Source organism: Panthera tigris, chromosome F3 (genome assembly GCF_018350195.1).
Source record: "Panthera tigris isolate Pti1 chromosome F3, P.tigris_Pti1_mat1.1, whole genome shotgun sequence".
NCBI lineage: Eukaryota > Metazoa > Chordata > Mammalia > Carnivora > Felidae > Panthera > Panthera tigris.
In genome coordinates this window covers 4,803,986-4,825,829 of record NC_056678.1, presented here as the reverse complement: position 1 = coordinate 4,825,829, position 21,844 = coordinate 4,803,986, and the positions used below count along the sequence as shown (strand labels likewise).

General features: G+C 43.7%; 1 protein-coding gene across 9 annotated transcripts in view; it reads right to left on the bottom strand.

Annotated features, from left to right (window-relative positions):
- The window catches only part of SMYD3 (SET and MYND domain containing 3), a 681,855-nt gene that overhangs the window by 8,380 nt on the left and 651,631 nt on the right, over window positions 1-21,844 (bottom strand). For all 9 annotated transcript variants that reach the window (NM_001294289.1, XM_042975352.1, XM_042975349.1 and 6 more), the window contains 1 exon segment: window positions 3,382-3,490. In NM_001294289.1, coding sequence (NP_001281218.1) covers window positions 3,382-3,490 — 109 coding nt within the window.

Genomic DNA, 21,844 nt, shown 5'->3' with positions numbered 1-21,844 from the left:
CTGGGCCTTACTCAGATTCATACAAGAATTCCATCAATCTCCTAGTTGAAGAACCTAGAGCGGGCTCCACGTCAGTATGACTCTAGACAGGCTCCTGCATGCCTCCGTGCCATGACTCCTTTGTTTCTCTTCTTTTTCTTTCTTTTTAAATATTTATTTTTGGAAGAGTGTAAGTGGGGAGGGGCAGAAGATTGGAACTGGGCTCTGCACTGACAGGCTGACGGCACAGAGCCCAAGGTGGGGCTTGAACTCATGAACCCAACCGCGAGATCATGACCTGAGCTGACGTCAGACGCTCAATGGACTGTTCGGAAGCCATGGTTTGGGGGAGAGGAGCTCTCTGCTGGGGTGGAAAGGCCAGGACCAGAGAGCCAGCTGCACAGGAGCCTCATCAAGAGGGTGAAAATAAACCTCACCCTTTCCTGTCTTCCAACACAGACCCAGTTCTCCCATGTAGTTTCTCGGCACTTACTGCCACCATCGTGCTGACCTCTCCCTCCTAAGTTCCAAGTACCTTGTCTGCCCCTGAACTGGTTACAGAGGTAACTGCAAAGACCTCACAGTCACCTGGGCATCAGGTATTCTGTTTACAGGATACCTCATTTTAGTGCTTTACTGTTCCTCTCGGGTGCCGTGGTGGTGTTTTTTTAACTGAGGGTCTGTGGCCATGCTGTGAAGCAAGTCTGTGGGTGCCCGTCTTCCGAGAGCATTTGCTTACTTCCTGCCTCCGTGTCACATTTTGGTAATTCTCACAGTATTTCAACTTTTCCATTATTATTGCATTTGGTATGTGATCTGTGATCAGACATCTTTGATGGCACCATTGTGTAATTGGTTTGGGGCCCCACAAACCATGCCCATATAAGACACATATAATAAATATGTATATAATAAATATTGTGAGCTCTGCTCCACCAACTGGCTGCCCCCACCCCAGCCTCCCTGTTCCCTGAGACAGGGAATTAGGCCATATTATATTGAATATACTGATTAATAGTCCTACAGTGGCCTCTGTGTGTTCAGGTGAAAGGAAGAGTTATACATCTCTCACCTTAAAAGCTAGAAATGGTGAAGCTGAGAGCTGATAGAGAGAAAGCCAGGCCTCGTGCACCAAGCAGCGAGCCAAGCTGTGGATGCAAAGGGAAAGTTCTTGAAGGAAATTACAACTGCTACTCCGGGGAACACACGAATGACAAGACAGCGAAACAGCCGTACCGCCGACGCGGACGAAGCGTCCGCGGTCCGGACGGAAGAGCCAACAGCCACGACATTCCCTTAAGCCACAGCCTGACCCAGAGCAGGGCCCTGGCTCCCTTCAAGTCTGTGAAGGCTCAGAGAGGGGAGGAAGCCGCAGAAGAGAAGTCTGAGCTGGCAGAGGCTGGGTCACGAGGTTGAAGGGAAGAAGCCGTCTCCGTAAAAGTACAAGGTGAGGAAGCAAGTCCGATGGAGAAGCTGCACCAAGTTCTCCAGAAGGTCCAGCCGAGAGAATTGATGAGGGGGCTACACTCAACAACAGGTCTCAGTGTAGACAGAACAGCCTCACATTGGAAGGCGCCATCTAGGACTTTCATGGCTGGAGAGGAGTCCGTGCCGGGCTTCAAAGCCTCAAAGGACAGGCTGATTCTCTTGTGAGGGGCTAATGCAGCTGGTGACTTGAAATTCTGACCTACTACTTAGAAAAAAAAGATTCCTTTCAAAACATGACTGCTCATTGACAATGTACCTGGGCACCCAAGAGCGCTGATGGAGACGGACAATGAGATTAGTGCTGTTTCATGTCTGTTAACACGACATCCATTCTGTAGCCCAAGGATCAAATAGTGAATTTCCTTTCAAGTCTTATTACGGAAGAAATACATTTCATTAGGCTACAGCTGCCACAGATAGTGATTCTTCTGATGGATCTGGGCAGAGTAAATCAAACACCTTCTGGAAAGGATTCACCTTTCTATCTCATCTATTCTAGATGCCACTAGGAACATTTGTGATCTGTGGGAAGAAATCAAAGTACCAGCATTCACAGGGGTTTGGAAGAAGTTGGTTCCAGCCCTCAAGATGCCCCTTCAAGACGTCAGGGGAGGGAGCCCCTGCAGCTGTGGTGGAAACAGCAAGGGAACCGGGGTCAGAAGTGGGGGCTGCAGACGGGACCGAAGGCCTGCGATCTCCTCGTCAAACCTGACCGGATGCGCACATGGTTTCTGGAGGTGGAAGGTCCTCCCGGTGAAGACGCTGGGCAGACCGTTGAAATGACAACGGAGGATTTGGAACAGGACATCAGCTGAGCCGATAAGGCAGCGGCAGGGTCTGAGGCAGGACTCCAGTCCCGAAAGAAGTTCCGTCAGGGGTCAGATGCGATCAGGCCGCGTCGCATGTTCCAGAGAATTCGCTCATGAAGGCAAGAGTCGATCGATGAGGCCAACTTGTCTTATTTTCAGAAACTGCCCCAACCCCAACCTTCAGCCCCACCACCCTGACCAGTCAGCAGCCACCAACAGGGAGGCAAGACCCTCCAGCAGCAGGCAAATCACAACTCACTGGAAGCTCAGATGGTTAGGAGTGTTTTGCAATAAAGTATTTTTAAATAAGGTATGTATATGTATTTAGACATAATGCTGTTGTATTCCTCATACACTATAGTATCATGTAAACATAACTTTTATATACACTGGGTAACAGTCCACTGGACCCTCTTTATTGCAATATTGGCTTTACTGTGGTGGTTTGGAAGCAGGCCCGCGGTGCGTCCGAGATGTGCCTGTACCGTGGGGTGAACACTCTGCTGGCAGGGTCGGCATGCGGAGAGGAGCACATGGGGAAAACCAGGTTGCAGCTGGGCCAGCCCAGGGAGTGGTCGGGGGGGAGAGGGGGTGGGGGGGGGCAGCATTTGAGGCACAGGAATTGTCTTGGTAAAGACCTAAGTGTGACCGGTTCAAGGTGTCCTGGGCAACCCCGGGGGGCCCAGTGAACACTGGCCGTATGGAGAGGCAGGGGCGGCTGGAGGGGGTGCAGGCTGCAAAGGTGAACTGCAGACAGGTGGTCCAGAGGCCAGCCTGACAGGGGCTTACGGACAGTGTCCTGTGGGGATTGGGTGGGGAGGCGTGGAGAAGGGTGGGGCCCGAGTGCAGGGGTCCTCTGAAGGCCAGTTTGCACCAGTTGGCAAAAGCCGACCGTTAAACCGTCCTGATTTCTGGGGGCTGATTTTCCGTGGGGAGTCTGAATCAGCCACGGTAGGCACATTTCTACCACGGAAAGGGGCGAGCAGCACAAATCACGTGTTTTCGCAGCCGGCTGTGAAACACGTACAGGCACGTGCCTATGTGCACTCGGCAAGTGGCCCAGCGCACCGCACCACCAGGCCTCCCTCTCCACGTGCACACTCACCAGCCTCAGGTTCTTCATGGCCTGCGGGAACATGCCCTGGTGCAGCTGCAGCTTGCCGACCTTCATGACCTGCACACCTCTGACCGGGTGGCTTCCTGGGAAGAAGATCCTGGAAGAAAGAGAAGGGCACACGGCGTGAGTAGCTCTCACCTTTGCAGCCAGCATGCCATCAGGAGCCCAGGAGAGGGCGGCCGACCCTGGCTGGACGCACTGGGGCCACCGAGAAAGTCAGCTGTGCGGGCAGGTGGAGGGTGCGGGGCTGGGGGAACAGACTCCCGGGATGACGGGGCTGGAATGTCGAATAAACACTGCAGAAGAGACACAAGGTGGCACCTGTGCGTTTCCAGCCGGGTAGGGGTGGGGGGTGGAGAGACCGGGTGCGATCTCACCGTCCACCTCTCAGGACGCTGCAGCACCTGGAACATTGGTGCAGAAGACGGCCGCTTGGTTCAAGCTGAGTCAACAAATCAACGAACGTTCACGGCTCCCCACGGAGATGCTCCCGTGCCCTCCTTTTCCCTGCAAAGCCCTTGGAATCCCAGTTGTAAGGTTCATCATGGCCCATCTCTCGTGTGGGACCTGTGTATTTATCACCTCACTGGATGACAGAGCTGGATCGCGGGGCCCCATCTGCGTTTGCCACAATGTCCTGCCAGAGGACCTCCATACACACTGACCTCTTTGCCGCATAAAAGAAGAGGGTGTGTGGCAGACTGAAGAATGGAACCTCAGGGCTACGTTCCAGACCTCGTACTAGGTCAGTATGATTCAACAGTTTATTGTATCAATAAAACGTGCTCACCATTTCTGCACACTGCACCCCCCCCATATCCTCTATCCTTAGAGTCTACTGAACCCCTGCTGTATGTACAGGCCTGTTCCTGGAGATGGGGGCTGTACAGGTCTGAGCTGTTCCACCAAGGCCCAATAATCCCACCAGACAAAGATTCCTACCACAGTTACAAAATATCACAGGAGAAGGCGAGATCTAGTGCCAGGATGAGGCCTACCTTAGTACATGGCAATGCTCAGCTCAAGATGGCTGAATTGAATTGAGAGAATAATACGGTAGTTATGAAGAGAGATTGGTGGATGACAGTTGGTTGGACCAGGAAGGTTTCCCAAAGGAAGGAGACAGGATGTAAACCGGCTCCCAAGGATTTGGGCAAGCTTGGCTGGGTCCGGAGAAAGGAGGCACATTCTGACCCTTAGCAGAAGCGAGGGCGCACTCCCAATGCTGCTCGTCCAGAGACCATGGATTCTGCCCTGAGGGCCATGACTCACACAGGGCTTTCCCTGTGCCAAGCACTATGTAACCACTTTTTGCTTGTGAACTCATGGAACCCACGTTTAAGCTCTACTGTGTAACAGAGATGAGCTACATTTACCAGGAGACACAGATACTCTCTGATAGGTGTGCACAGGTCTACAAACCATCCCTCCTCCCTGAACCTCAACTCTTCCCCACATTAAATGTAACACAAACTCCTCTCATTCATGCTCTTAAAAAAGCATAAAGCAGTACCTGAGAGGGAGGTATTTAAATCAACAGAAGGCCAGCCATGCTTCATTTAAAGAACCGCGAAGGGAGGGAAGGAGAAAAACAAAGGAGACACCTGGGTCTTGGATTTTTCTTTACCCCTTGAGGATGCCCGGACATCAACCACTTTACCTCTCACCCCCTACAAAAGGAACATCAGTATCTACTTGTGTGGAAAAGATTTTAAGATCCCCAGACAAAAGGCTTATGCACAGGACACCATTATCAGAAGGTGACTGCCCTGGACACTTTCCTCAAAAACACACCTGGACTTGGGATTTTATTTTATTGCTATGAATGTGGACTAATTAAATTTAGAAGCCAAAAAGTAATTTTATACTAAAAATCATTCCACTAAGTGGATGTCTGTCATGTCTGTTAGGAGAAGGAAAGAAATCTCTGGTTCCGTGATGGTAGAGAAAGTGGCCCATAATTACGCCACGACAGGTACCTGCTCTGGTTGCTTAAAGGTATTAAAAAACCAAGCAAAGTTTCATCTGGAGGGGATGAGGAGAACGGGACTATGAGGGGACTTCCACGTGGCAGTGTGGGGGCCAACGCAGGAGTCTGAGCGGGAGAGGGAAGGAACGGGGTGCCCGTGAGATGCCACATTCTGTGCCACATCCAAGGGCAGTCCCTGCCCTGGTGGGGACACTGGCCAGTTGCAGAAATAAGGCCAATAAAGTCATGACACAGGAGTATGAGAGCTGCCTTGGCACAGACATGGGATTCCAGAAGCGGCGGGGCCCTCGGTGACCAGGGAGCGGCTTGAGCTGGTCCAGATGGGAAGGGGTGACAGGCTCCCGGGACAGGCACGCGGGGCATGGGGAGACATGGGCAGCCCGGGAGATGCCAAATACAAAGGGCCAGTGAGCGCACCGGTCCGGCCAGGCTGTGCAGAGACAGAAACGCAAAGCCAGGAAGTTCGGCCTTCAGCTTGTCGGCAGCTGGGCACGACCCAGCGGGGCCAGGAGTATTTCACCAGGACGGAAAACAAAACTGGATGAGAGACACTAGAGGCAGCCGGACCTGAGGTGGGACCACGTGAGGGGGACAGAAAAGAAAGCTCTGACACGGCTGGCGCAGCAGGGCTTGGGGGCTTGCCGGGTGCGCAGGGCTGCGGCAGGCCGCGACACAACAGAAATGCCGCAGTGGAAACACAAAGTGTATCCACGGGAACAAAATCCACAGGCATTCTACTTGTCCGGCCTTATGAATGCCCTCTTCCGAAGTACACGCTAGCGATCACACGCTCCAGGATGCTGGGCCCAGAACAGAAAAACCGCCTTTGGGGTTTCCGTGGCGAGTGGGTGCATAGGCAGGAACGTGTTTAAATGAGCAGACAACCGTGGCAGCACGCGTACCAGCTTCACTCAGACCCACGAGCACCAAGGTTTTGCTGCCATATTTTGCGCAGAGGCCGAGAGTCAGGAAACTGAAAGGTCTCGAGTTAAAAGGCTGCAGAGAAGACCTGGGGGCAGGACCTGTGTTCCTGGTCTCACCGAAGTTTTCCTACGTGATGTGATTACCAACTATGCTGTTCCACGACAGGTAGTTCTGGCATCGAAAGCAGGAGAAAAGATTTACTGCTCAGGATGATTTTTTTTTTGTTTGTTTTAGAACTGATGCAAAAGACATTACCGGATTTAAAAGAAGAGCTTAATTATATTTCAGAGTAATCAAATAGCTCTAGTGTATGATTTTTGGCTGATAAATGTGAAATGGTGGTGGAATAAGAAAAATCATTAGTTTGCAACTCCTGGTAAAATAATTGATGCAGGAAAAACGTATCACTAGATGAAACCAGGAGGACAAGGAAGGATGGACAATTTTACAATGGATGGATGACTCTGTCACCGTCAGAACCCACTGATCAACGTCAGCATCATTAAAGTGTAAAAACCAGACGCCGCGTGCTATCTGATGCCATGCAACAGGAATCATTCTGCGCTACCTATAAAAGCATCCTTGCCAAAACCAACCAACCCACCAACCAACCAGCCCCGAATTTCATCAAGCCCATACAGTTAGATTCCGTTTCACAGGAAAAACAAGTGATAGAGGATCAAATAAAAGCAACCAGACATCTGAGATACGGGAAATTCTATAGGACCTCGACCCAGAATTTCAGCAGGTCTATGACATGAAAAGAAAAAGATGGCAGGGAAGGAGAACACTCTAGATTAAAAGATACTCAAAAGATACAACAACCAAATGTAATATATAGACCTTGTGCATCTGAACTCAAACAAAATAACTATTTAAAAAAACGTTTCTGGGGCTCCTAGGTGGCTTAGTAGGTTAAGCATCTGACTCTTGATTTCGGTCATGGTCTCAGGGTTCGTGAGTTCAAGCTCCACGTTGGGCTCCACATGGATAGTACAGAGTCCGCTTGGGATTTCCTCTCTCTCTCTGTCTCTCTCTCTCTCTCTGACCCTCTTCCCTGCTCTCCCTCTCTCTCAAAATAAGTAAATAAAAAAATTTTTTTGAGAAAATCTAGGAAATCTGAACATGAAATGACACTGTAAGAAATGGCATGTAAGAAAATGTCCGTGTTTTTCCAAGATGCAAACTAAAGTATGAGTGGATGATGTGATATAATGTCCAAGATTTGATTTAAATTTCTTCAGCAGAATGTCTCCTTTCAGCAATGGTGGATGAGCTGATTTCAGACCAAAGTCCTTGCTAAAAACAAGAAAAGTTAGACAAAAATTACAAAAAAAAAAATTGCTTGAAGGTATCACCCACTGAGGCAGGGGGATCTGGAAGAGTGAAATGGCAAAAAGAACAGAGGCTCAAGAAGGGGATCCTTGTATTTGTTGCTACTTTTCCCTCCACTGAATTGAAACCAGAGGCAAAACAAGCTCCACAGCCGAGCAGAGGTTCAGGCAGTCTCAGGGATATAGACACACAGAAATCGGGGCTCAGGGTGCAACAATCTAAGAATACTGCTAAGCCAGAAACAGACCAGCCCTCACAAAGACTAAACCAGTTTGAACCCTGATTGGATTAAGGTGATCTGTTCCTACAGACTTCCAGAAGCAAAAGTGAATTCCCTTTGAAGTAAGATGTCATCCTGAACCTAAAATAGTCCCCCCAATTTTTTTGACAATGTCCTGCAGTCAGTAACATTATAACCAGGCATACAAAACGAGAAGAGCCATCTGAAAACCAAGAGAAAAAAAACACTGACAATGAAACACAGACCTATAGGTACTCAAACATTTAGATTCTCATACATAGCCTTTAAAGTAAATGTACAAAGTACGTTTGAGAACACACAATGAAACACAGACCTGTAGGTACTCAAATATTTAGGTTCTCATAGACTTTAAAATAAATGTACAAAGTACGTTTGAGAACATAAATAATCAAAAAGAACTTTACCAGAAAATCAGAAAAAAGAAAATCCTTAATGAAATTTCTGGAACTGAAAAATAGAAAACTGGAGTCAAGAACTCAATAGCTTAACATCAGATATGTCACAGCCAAAGAAAGAATTAGTAAACTGGAAGGCAGGTCAAAAGAATATATCTGTTGCAAAACACAGAGAGGCAATAAAATGGAAACTAAAGGGCACGGGTCTCACATGTTAACTGGGATTTCAAATCAGAGAAGAAAGGATTGGGGCAGAAGATATGAAGCCATAATGGTCGAAAATTTCCAAAAGTAACTAAAGACAGCAAGGAACAGATTCAGAAATGCTAAAAACTGAAAAATAGAATAAAATAATTCAACAAAAAGGAGGGGGCTGAGAAATAAGGGTTGCAACATTTTGCTAATTATTGAATCTGGATGATGGATAGAAGAAGCTTCATTATATTGTTCTATTTTGGGGTATGTTTGACAATTTTCATGATAAAAAAACAGGACACTGGGTTTTAATTTTTCATTTTCAGGAATTACGGATTCTGGTAGGTAACTGCCTCAAGTTTCAAAACAGTTTAGACTTTTCATGAATTCTTTTTATTTTTTTTATTTTTTTTTTATTTAAAAAAAATTTTTTTAACGTTTATTCATTTTTGAGAGACAGAGAGAGACAAAGTATGAGCAGGGAAGGGGCAGAGAGAGAGGGAGACACAGAATCTGAAGCAGGTTCCAGGCTCTGAGCTGTCAGCAGAGAGCCCGACGCAGGGCTCGAACTCACAAACTGTGAGATCATGACCTGAGCCGAAGTCAGACGCTCAACCAACTGAGCCACCCAGGCGCCCCTAGACTTTTCATGAATTCTAAGCCTTATATAGAAATGACGTGGAAACTCATGGGGAGCCAGAACAAGGAAGCGTGAAGAGGCAGAGAAGAAGGAAAGTGTGTGATGTTCCTCGGGGTCTGCTTACGTTAAACCGGCTGCTGTATGAGAGTTATGCTTCTGTGGTGGGGTAGCTTCATTTGTGATATAACACTTTTGTGTTGTTCTTAGTCCTTGTTTTTTTTTAAAAAGAGATCAAAACATTGGGAAACAAAACCAAAGAAAGAAAAGACCGACCATACTGTCCAAGAAATCACTTCAGAACGAGAACTATTTCTCACCATGACCTTAACTAATTACACAGGTAGTCTGGGTAAGCGCTGTTCCCCAACAGGGTGATAAATCCTTACTTCTCCATCACCTCTACTGGTCAGCTTTGTGGGTGACAGGAAGATCAGAGCCATGAGTTCTTATTTGTGTCCAAAAAAAGGAAGATCCTGAGTTCTCACCTCAACTGAACCCTCCCCTCCTACTTTGTCTATTATACATGCCGTTGGCTCCACACCACTGACAGGTGCATCTGCCACACACCCCTACCACCTACCACCTGAGTCTGAGAAAACAAAACTCATGTGCCCCTCATAATTCCACCACACAACAGCATTTTTTTAACATTATAGTGAGATTTTGTCTCATTGCCATTTGATTTTTCTTGGGTTTACTTCATCACACAAATGAGTAAGCAGAATCACTTCCTTATGCAAAGAATGTATTTCTAGTTCTAAATAAGTCTTCCACCCCAAAGAGCAAGGCTTTCTTACTCTTGGAAGTTTAAAAATTTATATAGTTCTTTGTACGTGACCTATTTATAGTATACGTCCTATTGTTAGAATCTCTAACTCAGGTTAAGAGCAAAAGAGCTTTTTGTTTATTTTAAATGTTCATGTAGTTCAGGCTCAGGACCACAGGTTTTACTGTGGATAAATTCGAATGAAGGGGTTATGATAATGAGGTTTAAGATCTTGCTTCTTCCAAGTAGTTTTGGTTGAGTGACCACTTCACATCACAATTAACCTGGTGCTGAGACAAGAGACGGGAGAACACTTGGAAATGTTCACAACTACGTACAAACAGAGGCTAGTATCATTAAGTGTCGGGCTAGTGAATGTATGAGAATGCCCTGTTTACATCCACATTGAGGTAAACAAGGTGAAAAAAATTACCTGATTTTATTGCAAAGCTTAAAAAAAAAAAAAGCCCAGTAGCATAAAAAGTGATTTTCCAACAGCCAAAGACCCACCTGGCTCACCTGTATGTTTGCGTGTAGTTTTGTGTGTGTGTGTGTGTGTGTGTGTGTGTGTGTGTGTGTGTGTGTGTTTAATGCAAACTGAATGTAGCAATGCCAAAAAGCCTGGCAGGCACCGCAGTAATTGAGAAGGTACCACCGTGTGAGTGGTTTGGAGCTGCCTTTGCTAAGGAAATACTTAGTTGCAGATGGATTGAGTGTCCAATTTTGAACCTGAAAGTTTGTGTTTTTGTCTTCTTCTTGAAAAGTGAACCAAGAAGACACTGCCCACATCTTATTTGTAACTTTCAAATTGTGTTCAACTATTTTCGTTTAATTCTGGATCTGTGCATCGATTTTCTCACCCACTGGCCAGACCCGCTCACGCGCAGCCTGGAGCCCTTGGTGGTTTGGCCAGCAGCAGGGAGACCTCCTGGGCCTGTCCCCAGAGCTGGCGCTGCATGTGGCACAGTGGTCTGGACTGGCGGGAGTCCTCCAGGCCGGCAGGGCGGTCCTCTGTTGTATGTGAATAATGTCCTTTAGTGCTCATAACGGTGAGAGTGCTGCCCTTCGCCTGGCCTTTGCACACTTCATATCACCCTCTTGTAGGGTGTGAAATATTTACTAATATTTTGAAATATTTCAAAAAGGCCAGCCAGCATGATTGAATTATACTATAACTGAGTTATTAAGCCCTTCAGAAAAAATGTTCACGAGATGTTTATTACCAAAGTTGTACTTGTCCTGCATAAGCTCTATTTATACACTTATGTGTGCAGTAAAACACACCTCCAAAGTTCCAGATGCATACCCTAAGCCCCCAAATATCTGAGTACATAGATGGTCACGTCATTGTGAGATCACTGCCCAGGAAAAAACTTGTGAGCAGAAATGTTAACACTTATTTTCAGGGGTGCCTGAGTGGCTCAGTCAGTTAAGCGCCCAGCTCTTAATTTCAGCTCAGGTCATGGTCTCACGGTTCGTGGGGTCAGGCCCCTCATCAGGTTGTGCGCAGACAGCACGGAGCCTGCTTGGGATTCTCTGTCTCCCTCTCTCTCTGCCCCTCCCCCCTTCAAAATAAATATTTAAAAAAATTTATTTTCATAAATTGATTTGTTTGATCCTGTTCAAATTTATGAAAGTTAGTTTGGATCCTGTTTCTGATAACATGGCAGGCTTAGTAGCCATTCTCATTCTGTCACAGAAAACAATGTAAAATGCTAGATAAGATACTCTCAAAAGTAATGTAATGCTGGCAAGATAGTAAAGAATTGTCAGGCCAAAACCTAAGTGAAGAGGGAGCCCTGAGAAGTAAGTAGAATGGCAGAACTATGGCACGTGAGAGCTTCTGGCTTCACCTGCTTTGGGGAGCTCGGGGGACATAGTGTCAACCCGACACTGCAGGGTCCAACAGAGAATCCTCCCTTCTTGCCAAATGCAGGAGACAGACTACATTCAAAAGAGTCACAGTAAGGCAACACAAAGCCACAAGCCAGTAGAATAGTATCTCCAATGTGCCTAGGACAAAGAATTCCTAATCTAGTGTATTTCCTCAAAAATACCTTTCATGAATCTATATATACAGCTAAAGGGTTCAGGGTTACTTTCTGAGGTGATGAAAATGTTCTAAAATTTAATGTGGTGACAGCTGCACATATCTTTGAATATTCTGAACCGTATGCTTTTGATGGGCAAATTGTATGGTTCTATGAATTATATGTCAATAAAGTTATTTAAAAAAGAATGAGACATTAGCACTGAAAATAAAATACTAAGGTACAGATCTAATGACATATGTATAAGCTCTATTAAAGGAAAGCTACAAATCTCTGATGAATGAAATCAAATAACTAAATAAATGGAAAAGTTTTCCATGTTGATAAGAAGACTCAATATTGTCAAGATGTCAGTTTTTCCCAACTTGCTCTATAGAGTCAATGTGATCCCAATCAAAGTCCCAGCAAGTTATTCTGTGGATATCAATAAACTGATTCCAAGTTTATATGCAGGCAAAAAGACGCAGAATACCACAGCACTGGAGAAGAACAAAGCTAGAGGATCGATACTACCCAACTTCAAGGCTTACTGTAAAGCTATAGTGATCATGATGGTGTGGTACTGAAGAAAGAGCAGATCAACGGAACAGAATAGGGAACTCAGAAAGACCCACATGAATACAGTCCACTGATTTTTGACGAAGGAGAAAAGGTAACACAGTGGAACAAAGTCAGGTTTTTTCAACAAATGGTGCAGAAACAGCTGAACACACACATTGCAAAAAGTGAATGCAAACACGGGTCTTATGTCCTTCACAAAAATGAACTGAAAATGGATCACAGACCTACATGTAAAATGCAAGGGGCACCTGGGTGACTCAGCCGGTGGAGCATCTGACTTTTGATTTTGGCTCAGGTCATGATCTCATGCTTCATGAGATAGAGCCCGGCATCAGGCTCAGCACAGAGTGAGGAGCCTCCTTGGGATTTTCTCTCTCTCCCTCTCTCTCTGCTCCTCACCTGCTCACTTGCATGCGCGGTCTCTCTCTCAATAAATAAACAAACAAGAATGAACGAACGGATGGACGGATGGATGGAAAATCCAAGCCGTGAAACTGCTAGAAGATAGGCCCAGGGACAACCTAGATAATCTTAGGCTTGTGCTATATTTTCAGATACAACACTGAAGACACAATCCAAGAAAGAATTAACTGATAATCTGGAAAACTGAAAACTTGTGCTCTGCAAACACAGTGTCAAGAGAATGGATAGGTAAGCCACACAGACTAAGAGAAAATATTTACAAAAGACACATCTGATAAAGGACTGTTATCCTAAATATACAAAGAACTCTTAAAATTCAACAACAACAACAAAAACTACAAAAATGGGCCAAAGACCTGAACAGACACCTTACTGAAAAAGAGATACAGATGGCAACTAAGCACATGAAAAGATGCTTTCATTACGTCAGCAGGGAAATGCAAACTAAAACAACAGGGAGATACCACTGCACACATTTTAGAAGGGCCCAAATCCAGAACACTGACACCACCAAATGCTGGCGAGGATGTGGAGCAACAGGAACTCTCCTTCACTGCTGGCGGGAATGCAACATGGTGCGGCCACTCTGGAAGACAGTGTGGTGGTTTCTTCTAAAACTAAACATACCAAATAAACTCAACCATAGGATCTAGGAATCAGGCTCCTTGGTATTTACTCAAAGTGGTGGAAAACTTATGTGCACACAAACACATACATAAACTTACAGCAGCTTTATTCATCACTGCCAAAACGCGGAAGCAAGCAAGGTGTCCGTCAGTAGATGAATGGATAAATAAACAGTGGTCCATTCAGATAAGGGACTATTATCTGTTACTGAAAACAAATGACCTGTTACTTTCTGAAAAGACATGGACAACTTTAAATGAGTATTACTAAGGGAAAGAAACCAATCTGAAAAGGCTACATTTCAATGGTAGGACATTCTGGAAAAGGCAAAACTATGGAGACAATTAAAAAAAAAAATCGGTGACTTCCAGGGTTAGGGAGTTGGAGAGGGACAAACAGGTGGAAAACAGAGGCTTTTTAGAGCAGTGAAAATACTCTATAGGATACCATCGTGATGGACACATGTCATTATACATTTGTCCATATTCATAAAATGTATGCCACCAAGGGTGAACCCTAATGTAAAGTATGGACTTTGGGTGACAATGCTGTGTCAGTGTTGTAACAAATGAACCACTCTGGTGGGAAATGTCCATAATGCAGGAGGCTGTGCAAATGTGGGGGTAGGGAATATATGGGAAATCTCTGTACCTTCCACTCAATTTTGCTGTGAACCTAAAACTGCTATAAAAATAAAGTCTCGGGGCACTTGGGTGGCTCAGTCAGTTAAGCATCCGACTTTGGCTAAGGTCATGGTCTCACAGTTCATGAGTTCAAGCCTCATGTCAGGCTCTGTGATGACAGCTCAGAGCCTGGAACCTGCTTCAGCTTCTGTGTCTCCCTCTCTCTCTGTCCCTCCCCGCCCTCTCAAAAACAAACACTAAAAAAAATAAAGTCTTAACAAAACAAAAGGAAGATGAAATAGAGACATTTTTGGAAAAGGAAAAACTGAGACTGTCACCAGATCTTAAAAGGAGTCTCTAAAGGATATACTTCTGGAGAAGTAAAAGTGAAGAAAGAAGTAAAAAGTAAAAAGAAAAGTGAGCCAAGATGAAAAGGTCTGAAGTGCAAGTAGGAATGAAGAACAAAAAGAATGTCTAATGTGGGCAAACCTTGGAATACCGACAAATGAAACAGTAATTGTGTGGGAGCTAAAAACATGGTAACAAAAATATACAATAATCAGGGAATACATGTCAGTAGTAAAGAAAACAGGATTCAAGTGCTCTGAAGTCCTTCTATATCCAAGAAGAACACACAGTGGTTACATGCCTATTTATGACTCTTTAAACAGTTCATGCATGCTTTATATAACCTTTGGAATGTATGATATATTTAACTCAAAAGTCTTGGGGGCGCCTGGATGGCTCAGCCAACTTTAGCTCAGGTCATGATCTCACAGTTTGTGGGTTTGAGCCCCGCATCTGGCTCTGCCTTGGGCAGGGGCCTGCTTGGGAGTCTCTGTCTCTCCCCCTCTCTCACTATCCCTCCTCTGCTCACGTGTGCAAGCTCTCTCTCAAAATAAATAAATAATTTTTTTAAAAAAGAAGGGAGCACTGTGGTTTAAAAGATGTACGTGTCTTACCCTTGTCTGGAGGGAAAAATGGTACTTAGAAAAATTAAAACCTCATAAAAAAGCTGCATAATCTAGTGTTGAATAGTAGATGAAACACAGTTTGCCACTGATAATATTCCAAGTTGTGTGTCCGTGTCTCTAACCCTGTGTGTCTGTATCTAACAACACCATGAGTGTTGTGGACGTGAATTCCGGAAACGTGACTGATACTTTTGTTGAAAAGAGCTGATACTGATGCCAAGCACTCAAGAGCCCGAGGCCCAGAAGAAGGCTCAAGCTCCCGCAGCACAGGTGTTGGGAGGTGCTGGAGTGTGATGCTGGGAAGCAGAGACGTTCTCTTGTCTGGTTAATTAAAAAAATAAAATAAAATAAAATAGAAAAAAGTCTGTTAGGGCATAAAAGCTGACACTGCTTAGATACAGAATCGTGAGAAAATTGAGTCTATAGTGGGGATTGGCAAACTCTGGTGCCAAGGCCAGACCCCACCTATGCTATGTTTTCCCAGTTCTACTGGCACGCAGCCACACCCGTTCCTTCATGTGCCGTTGAAGGCTGCTTTCGTGACGCATCAGCAGAACTGAGTAGTTGACTGTTTTGCTTGCAAAGCCTCAAATACTTACCACCTAGCCTTTTATAGAAAAAGCTTGCTGACACCTTGTCTACAGTAAAGGACTTTCTAGAAGTTAAGAGGCTAGAGAGAGGATCTCAGACCAAAAAAAAAAAAAAAAAAAAAAAAAAAACCCTCTATAATGGATATATATAATACCATTATAATGGATATAATGGATGTACTGGAAATGTGACTGTCTAGTTGTCTTTGTCACTAATGACAATAAGATGATTTTAACAAATCCAGTTAGAGCCCTTGCTACTTATCAGGCCCTGATCTAAGGACTGTACCTGCTTAAGCTCAATTTATTCTAAAACAACCGTATGCACGTAAACTTTGGTAATGATGATATGAAGTCATCAGAGAGTCTTCTCTGCAAAAAAAACATTATAAAACTGGACACAATTGCCAACAAAACCCAAAAAACAAAAAACAACTCAGGGCATGAGAAATTGACCAAAGGGAGACAATAAATTATGAAAATTGTTCATTCTTAAGAAAAAAAAATACAGCTAGAGCTTAGGGTTAGAAAAGGATCTAAGGCCTGCTTGCCTGGGGTTATGCCCACCCACCATCCTCCCCATGCCCACGATGTACCCAGAAGAACAGACACGCGCTCTCCACATCATCTATAGCTGGGAAACTGCACACACCTAAGGGACATGCAAGAAAGCCTGGCAAAAAGTAGCAGCCAAGGGAGACAAGGACCAGCTATATCTTTGAATGCATACACTTGCCCACACACAGAGGAGCGGGGACCCTTTTAGGTTGAAGGTGTTTGAGCAACACCTGTGTCCACATCGCTGGCTGACGCTAGACTATGTGGTCACAGAGGAGACCTCTAGGGAGCTAGGAAGAAAAAACAAAAAACTGAGCCAAGACCATGAACAAGGTCTACTGCCCGCTCCACAGTTTCTGTCCAGGCAAGTTACAAAACACTGCACGACAAAACCACCACCACCAGCCTTCAGGACAATAAAACGGAATGCAGAATGCGTCATCTTAAATGCTCGATTTTCAGTGAAAACATTTTTCCAGACGGCTGTGGTAGGAAGCAAAATGGCCCCCAGATAAAGCTACTGTCTAATCTCCACAGCTCGTGAATGTGTTACCTTCCACAGCAAAGCAAACTTTGCACATGTGATTAAGGTTATAAAAAATTTGCGAGGGGAGAATAGCCGAGGTTATCCAGGTGGGTCCAGTCTCATCTCACGAATGTGTAAAAGCGGAGACCCGTTCCCAGCTGTAGGCAGAGAAGGATGTGATGGCAAAAGCAGGGTCAGAGAGTTGGTACGTTGTTGGCTTTGAAGATTCAGAAAGGAAACCATGAATCCAGGAATGTGAGCAGCCTCCAAAAGCCAGACAAGGTAAGGAAACAGGTTTTCCCATAAAACCCCAGGAAGGAGCACAGCCCTGATGACCTCTTGATTTTAGCCCAGTGAGACCCGGGTCTGGCTTCTGACCGACAGAACTGTAAGATAATACATTCGGGTTGTTATAAGCCACTGAGCCAGTAATAATTTGTGACAGCAGCAAAAGAAAACTTGTAATGTGCATGTAAAAGGGAACCATACTTAGGAACACAGCTGTCAAAAGAAACAGACTCCAGGTGGGCTCAGATACTAGATTTAGAAAGAAAAATCATTAAAGCAACTATGACAAATATTTCCGAGGAATGAAATTATATTCAAAGAATTAAGGGAAAATAGTAAAACAAAAACAAAAACAAAGCAGTGGGAGGAAGTTTTGATGGAAAAAAAAATGTAAAAAAGAGCCAACTATAAATCCTAGAGTTGAAATGAAAAGTTCACTAGAGGGACTCGATGGCGGAGCTGATATGAGAGAAGAAATAATCAGTAAACTAGATCAACAAAATATCAAATCTGCAGAACAGAGAGAAAAATAATTGAAAAAAGATAAAAAGAACACTCAACTATCGAGGAGAAAAAGTCAGGTATTTCAATGCGTGTGTAATGGGTATCCCAAAAACAGAAGAAAGAGAATGGGGCAGGAAAAACAGAAACAATTATGTTCAAAACCTTCCCAAATGTAATTAACACAAAATTTAATTAATACAAATTTAAAATTTAATTAATACAAAGTGTTAGCCTATAGATCCAAGAAGCTCAACTATCTCCAAGTAAAATAAATGCAAAGAAAATCTCATCTACACATATTGCAATTAAACTTTTCAAAGTTAAAGAGAAAATACTCAAAGGAGCAAAAAACAGACAAAACAAAAACACCTCATCACATATAGGAAAACAGCTGACTTCTTATCACAAACAATGGATAGAAAATGCAAAAGAATAATGCTGAAAGAAATACAAAGTCAACCAAAACATCTATACTTCAAACTATCTTTCAAAAGCAAAGGTGAATGTAAAGATGTTGATTCTCCTCAAACTGAGGAGAAATAAGAATTATTCTCAATAAAAATTAGTGTAATAAAAAACTAGAGTTGTAATAAAAAATCCCAACATGATATTTGTAGGCATAGACAAGCCGGTCCTGAAATGTACATAAAAACTTAAAGACACCAGAATAGTCTAAACAACTCTGAAAAAGAATAAAATTGGGGGACTCACATAACCCAATTTTTAGATTTACTATAAAGCTACAGTAATTGAAACTGTGTGGTACTAACAAAGAGACACATAGATAAATGAAACACAACAGATATTTCAAAAATAGAATTACACACATATGGCCGATGTATTTTGGACAAAGACACAAAACAAAGTAGTAAGGATAGTTTTTTCAGTCATCCATTGGAAGAAAAATGAACCTGGACCTGAACTTCATACCTTTTACAAAGATCCTTTATGAGTCCATTAATTCAAAATGAATTATCAATCTAAATGTAAAATATACAATTGTGGAACTAAAAACAAACAAACAAAAAAAGCCAGAAGAGAAAATCTTCATGATCTTGTGTTAGGCAAATATTTCTTATATATGACACTAAAACACGATCTAAATAAGTAAACACTGACAAACTGGATTTCATAAAAATTAAAAGTATGTCTTCTCTAAAAGATACAGAGAATAAAAATAAGCTACAGAGTGGGTGAAATTATTTGTGAAATATAGGTCTAAGACCTCTAACCAACATATATGAAGAACTCTTACAACTCAGTAATAATAAGACCTAAACAAAAAAGGTGGAAAAATGGGCAAAATATTTGATAGTATTTCATAAAGAAAATATGAATGGCAAGTCAGCACCTGAAGAGGTGCTCAAAATAATCAGTCACCAGAGAAGTGTTTTACAGTACCACTATATACCCACTAGAATGGCTAGAACCAAAAGCAACTGACAAAATTATTTGGTGTGTGTGTGGGCAAGGATACAGAGGAACCAGAACTCCTGTATATTGTTAGGGGAATGTCAAATGGGACACACTCTTTGGAAAACACTTCGGTAACTCCTTAAAAAGCTACACAGGAGACAAATAACCTGATTGAAATGGACAAAGGATGTGAAGAGACATTTCTTCCAAGAAGATATACGAATGGCTAATAAGCACTTGAAAAGATGTTCAAGATCATTAGTCATTAGACAAATGCAGATCAAAACCATAGTGATTTATCCCTCACACATATGATTCTATTTATGTGAAATGTCTAGAAAAAGTAAAACTCTAGACACAAAGTAGTACTGTGGTGGCCTGGGGCTGGGTGTGGAGGTAGGAACCAACTGCAAACAGGTGCAAGGGAATCTCTGGAAATGACAGAAATTAAAAGAGAATTTTTAATGCTTATTTAGTTTTGAGAGAGAGAGGGAGCGAGAGAACATGAGCAGGGGAGGAGCAGAGAAAGAAGAGAGGGAGACACAGAATCCGAAGCAGGCTCCGGGCTCTGAATTGTCAGCACAGAGCCTGACGCAGGGATCAAACCCACCAACTGTGGGGATCATGACCTGAGCGGAATCAGATGCTTAACCGATGAGCTGCCCAGGTGCCCCTGGAGATGACAGAAATATTTAAAAATTGGACTGTGGTGCTCACTGCACAACTGCACAAAATTTCTAACACTCCTAGAGCTGTATACACTTAGAGTTGTTGAATTTATGGTATGTAAATCATGCGTCAAAAAAAGCTGTTAAAAAGTCAAACTACCTACGAGCCTGGAACTACTATCATGGTTTCACCACAGAGGACACTGCAGCAGAGAGATTAGGGGACTAGCTAGAAAACAGTGGCACTGTGAACTGATCCCAGGCAAAACTGCTGAGTCCTTACCCACAGATCAGATCTGCGTCATCTGCTAAGTACAGACGGTACTGGGGACATGCAGAAAAGTCCTGCCCCCCTCCCCATAGGCAGTCGTTCGACATGACACAGAGGAAACTATCACACGGGGAGCTTTACCCTATAAGCCTCACTAGGCTCAAGGAACCTTCCTTGCTTCCATGCTCTGGAATTGGCACAACGATCTGCCAGGTACTTGCTATTATCCTCTAATGTACAAATTAGGAAAGTGGGCACAAAAATTTAAATAATTTGTTGAAAGTCACACAGCTAGTATGTCATGTGAGTGGAATTTAAATCAGGGACTGACTCTAAAATCTTTGTACAATACCCCAGTTTCTCAAAAAAAAAAAAAAATGGATTCCTCTTTTAAACATGTTATTTCCTCATGTGATAACAAACTATCTGGCCTTTTTACATTAAAATACATCATTTTTTAAAAAAGTAATGTACCAATTTTTTTCAGGGTGCCTGGGTGGCTCAATTGGTTGAATATCTGTCTTTGGTTCAGGTCATAATCTTGCGGTTCATGAGTTCGAGCCCTGCATCAGGTTCTGTGCTGACAGCTCGGAGCCTGGAGCCTGCTTCAGATTCTGTGTCTCCCTCTCTCTGCCCCTCCCCCGCTCACACTCTGTCTGTCTCTCTCTCTCAAAAATAAACATTATAAAAAAATTTTTTTAAGTATTATGCAAATTTTTAATGTTTTCCCTGAATTCCACAGTGTCTGTAAGAGAAAATACATTTTTCTGATACCTGTGTATGCAAAGCTTTCTTTGCTAACAGAGGGATCCTGTAAACAGTCACAGGAGGCTACTTCTCTACCCCTCCCTCTGAACCCAAATATAGATCACTCCCTTTAAATTACAGAAATACACAGACATTTTATATACTTAACTATATTATCAAATCCCTACTTAAGAGGCCAAAATTACTTCAGTTCCTTTAATCTTGTTTCTAGATGAGCCACTGCAGCCATGACTAATCTTTTTTCATGCTTATCAACTTGTAAGATTTTGACATTTTTCAGTAATGCAGACATTATACACAGACATAAATAGTGCATGCACAGAAGTTTTTCAAAGGGAGGAAGAAGGGAGAGGAGATCAGGAGGAGTAGATGTCCACAAAAAGAAGGATCCCTCTTCTGTGGATCTTGTTTATTCTGCCATTGTTGAAGGGGAAGTGAATCAAGAATTCAAACACAGTACAGAAACAGCAAAACCATTTGGATTTAACCTGATGGCTGCAAGAAACGTCTAGCAATACTTTTCTTCTGAGGGAATAATTAATGATCTGCTTGCTATTTAATGCAGGGAGTATGCCTGCCTGTGACAAAATCGGTCAGGGTACTCACAGTCCAAAGAGCATCTAAAAAGTTACCTCTGATAGAATGCTCCCAATTTACTATCAAAATGCCTATTAGATACAAATATAGATAAAAAATCACAATACAACTTAAAGCTAGTACTAACAGCCAACCTGATGCCAGAGTCTAGGAAGCGTACTTAGCCACAACTTGGCTCTAAACGTGCATAGTGAAGCCTCACGTGGATAAGCCTGTTTGCTGGAAGGTGTTGGAAGGTTCCTTCCTACTGCTCCGATCATAGACCAGAAATGCAAGTCTGGACCAAGCAGGAACTTGTGCGGTTGTCCATTCATTATTGGGGCTGGGGCGGGGGGGGGGGGGGGAGCGGGTCGTAGTAGTCAAAGTTAGTCATTCTGAATCCCTCTTTCTCCCTGACCAATTCAGACCTGTATTCCATGTACAGACTAGAGCTCCTAAGGGGAAAAATAGGGTAGAGAATGGGGTTAGGGGACAAGAGAGGAGGAGGAGGTGTGCTAAC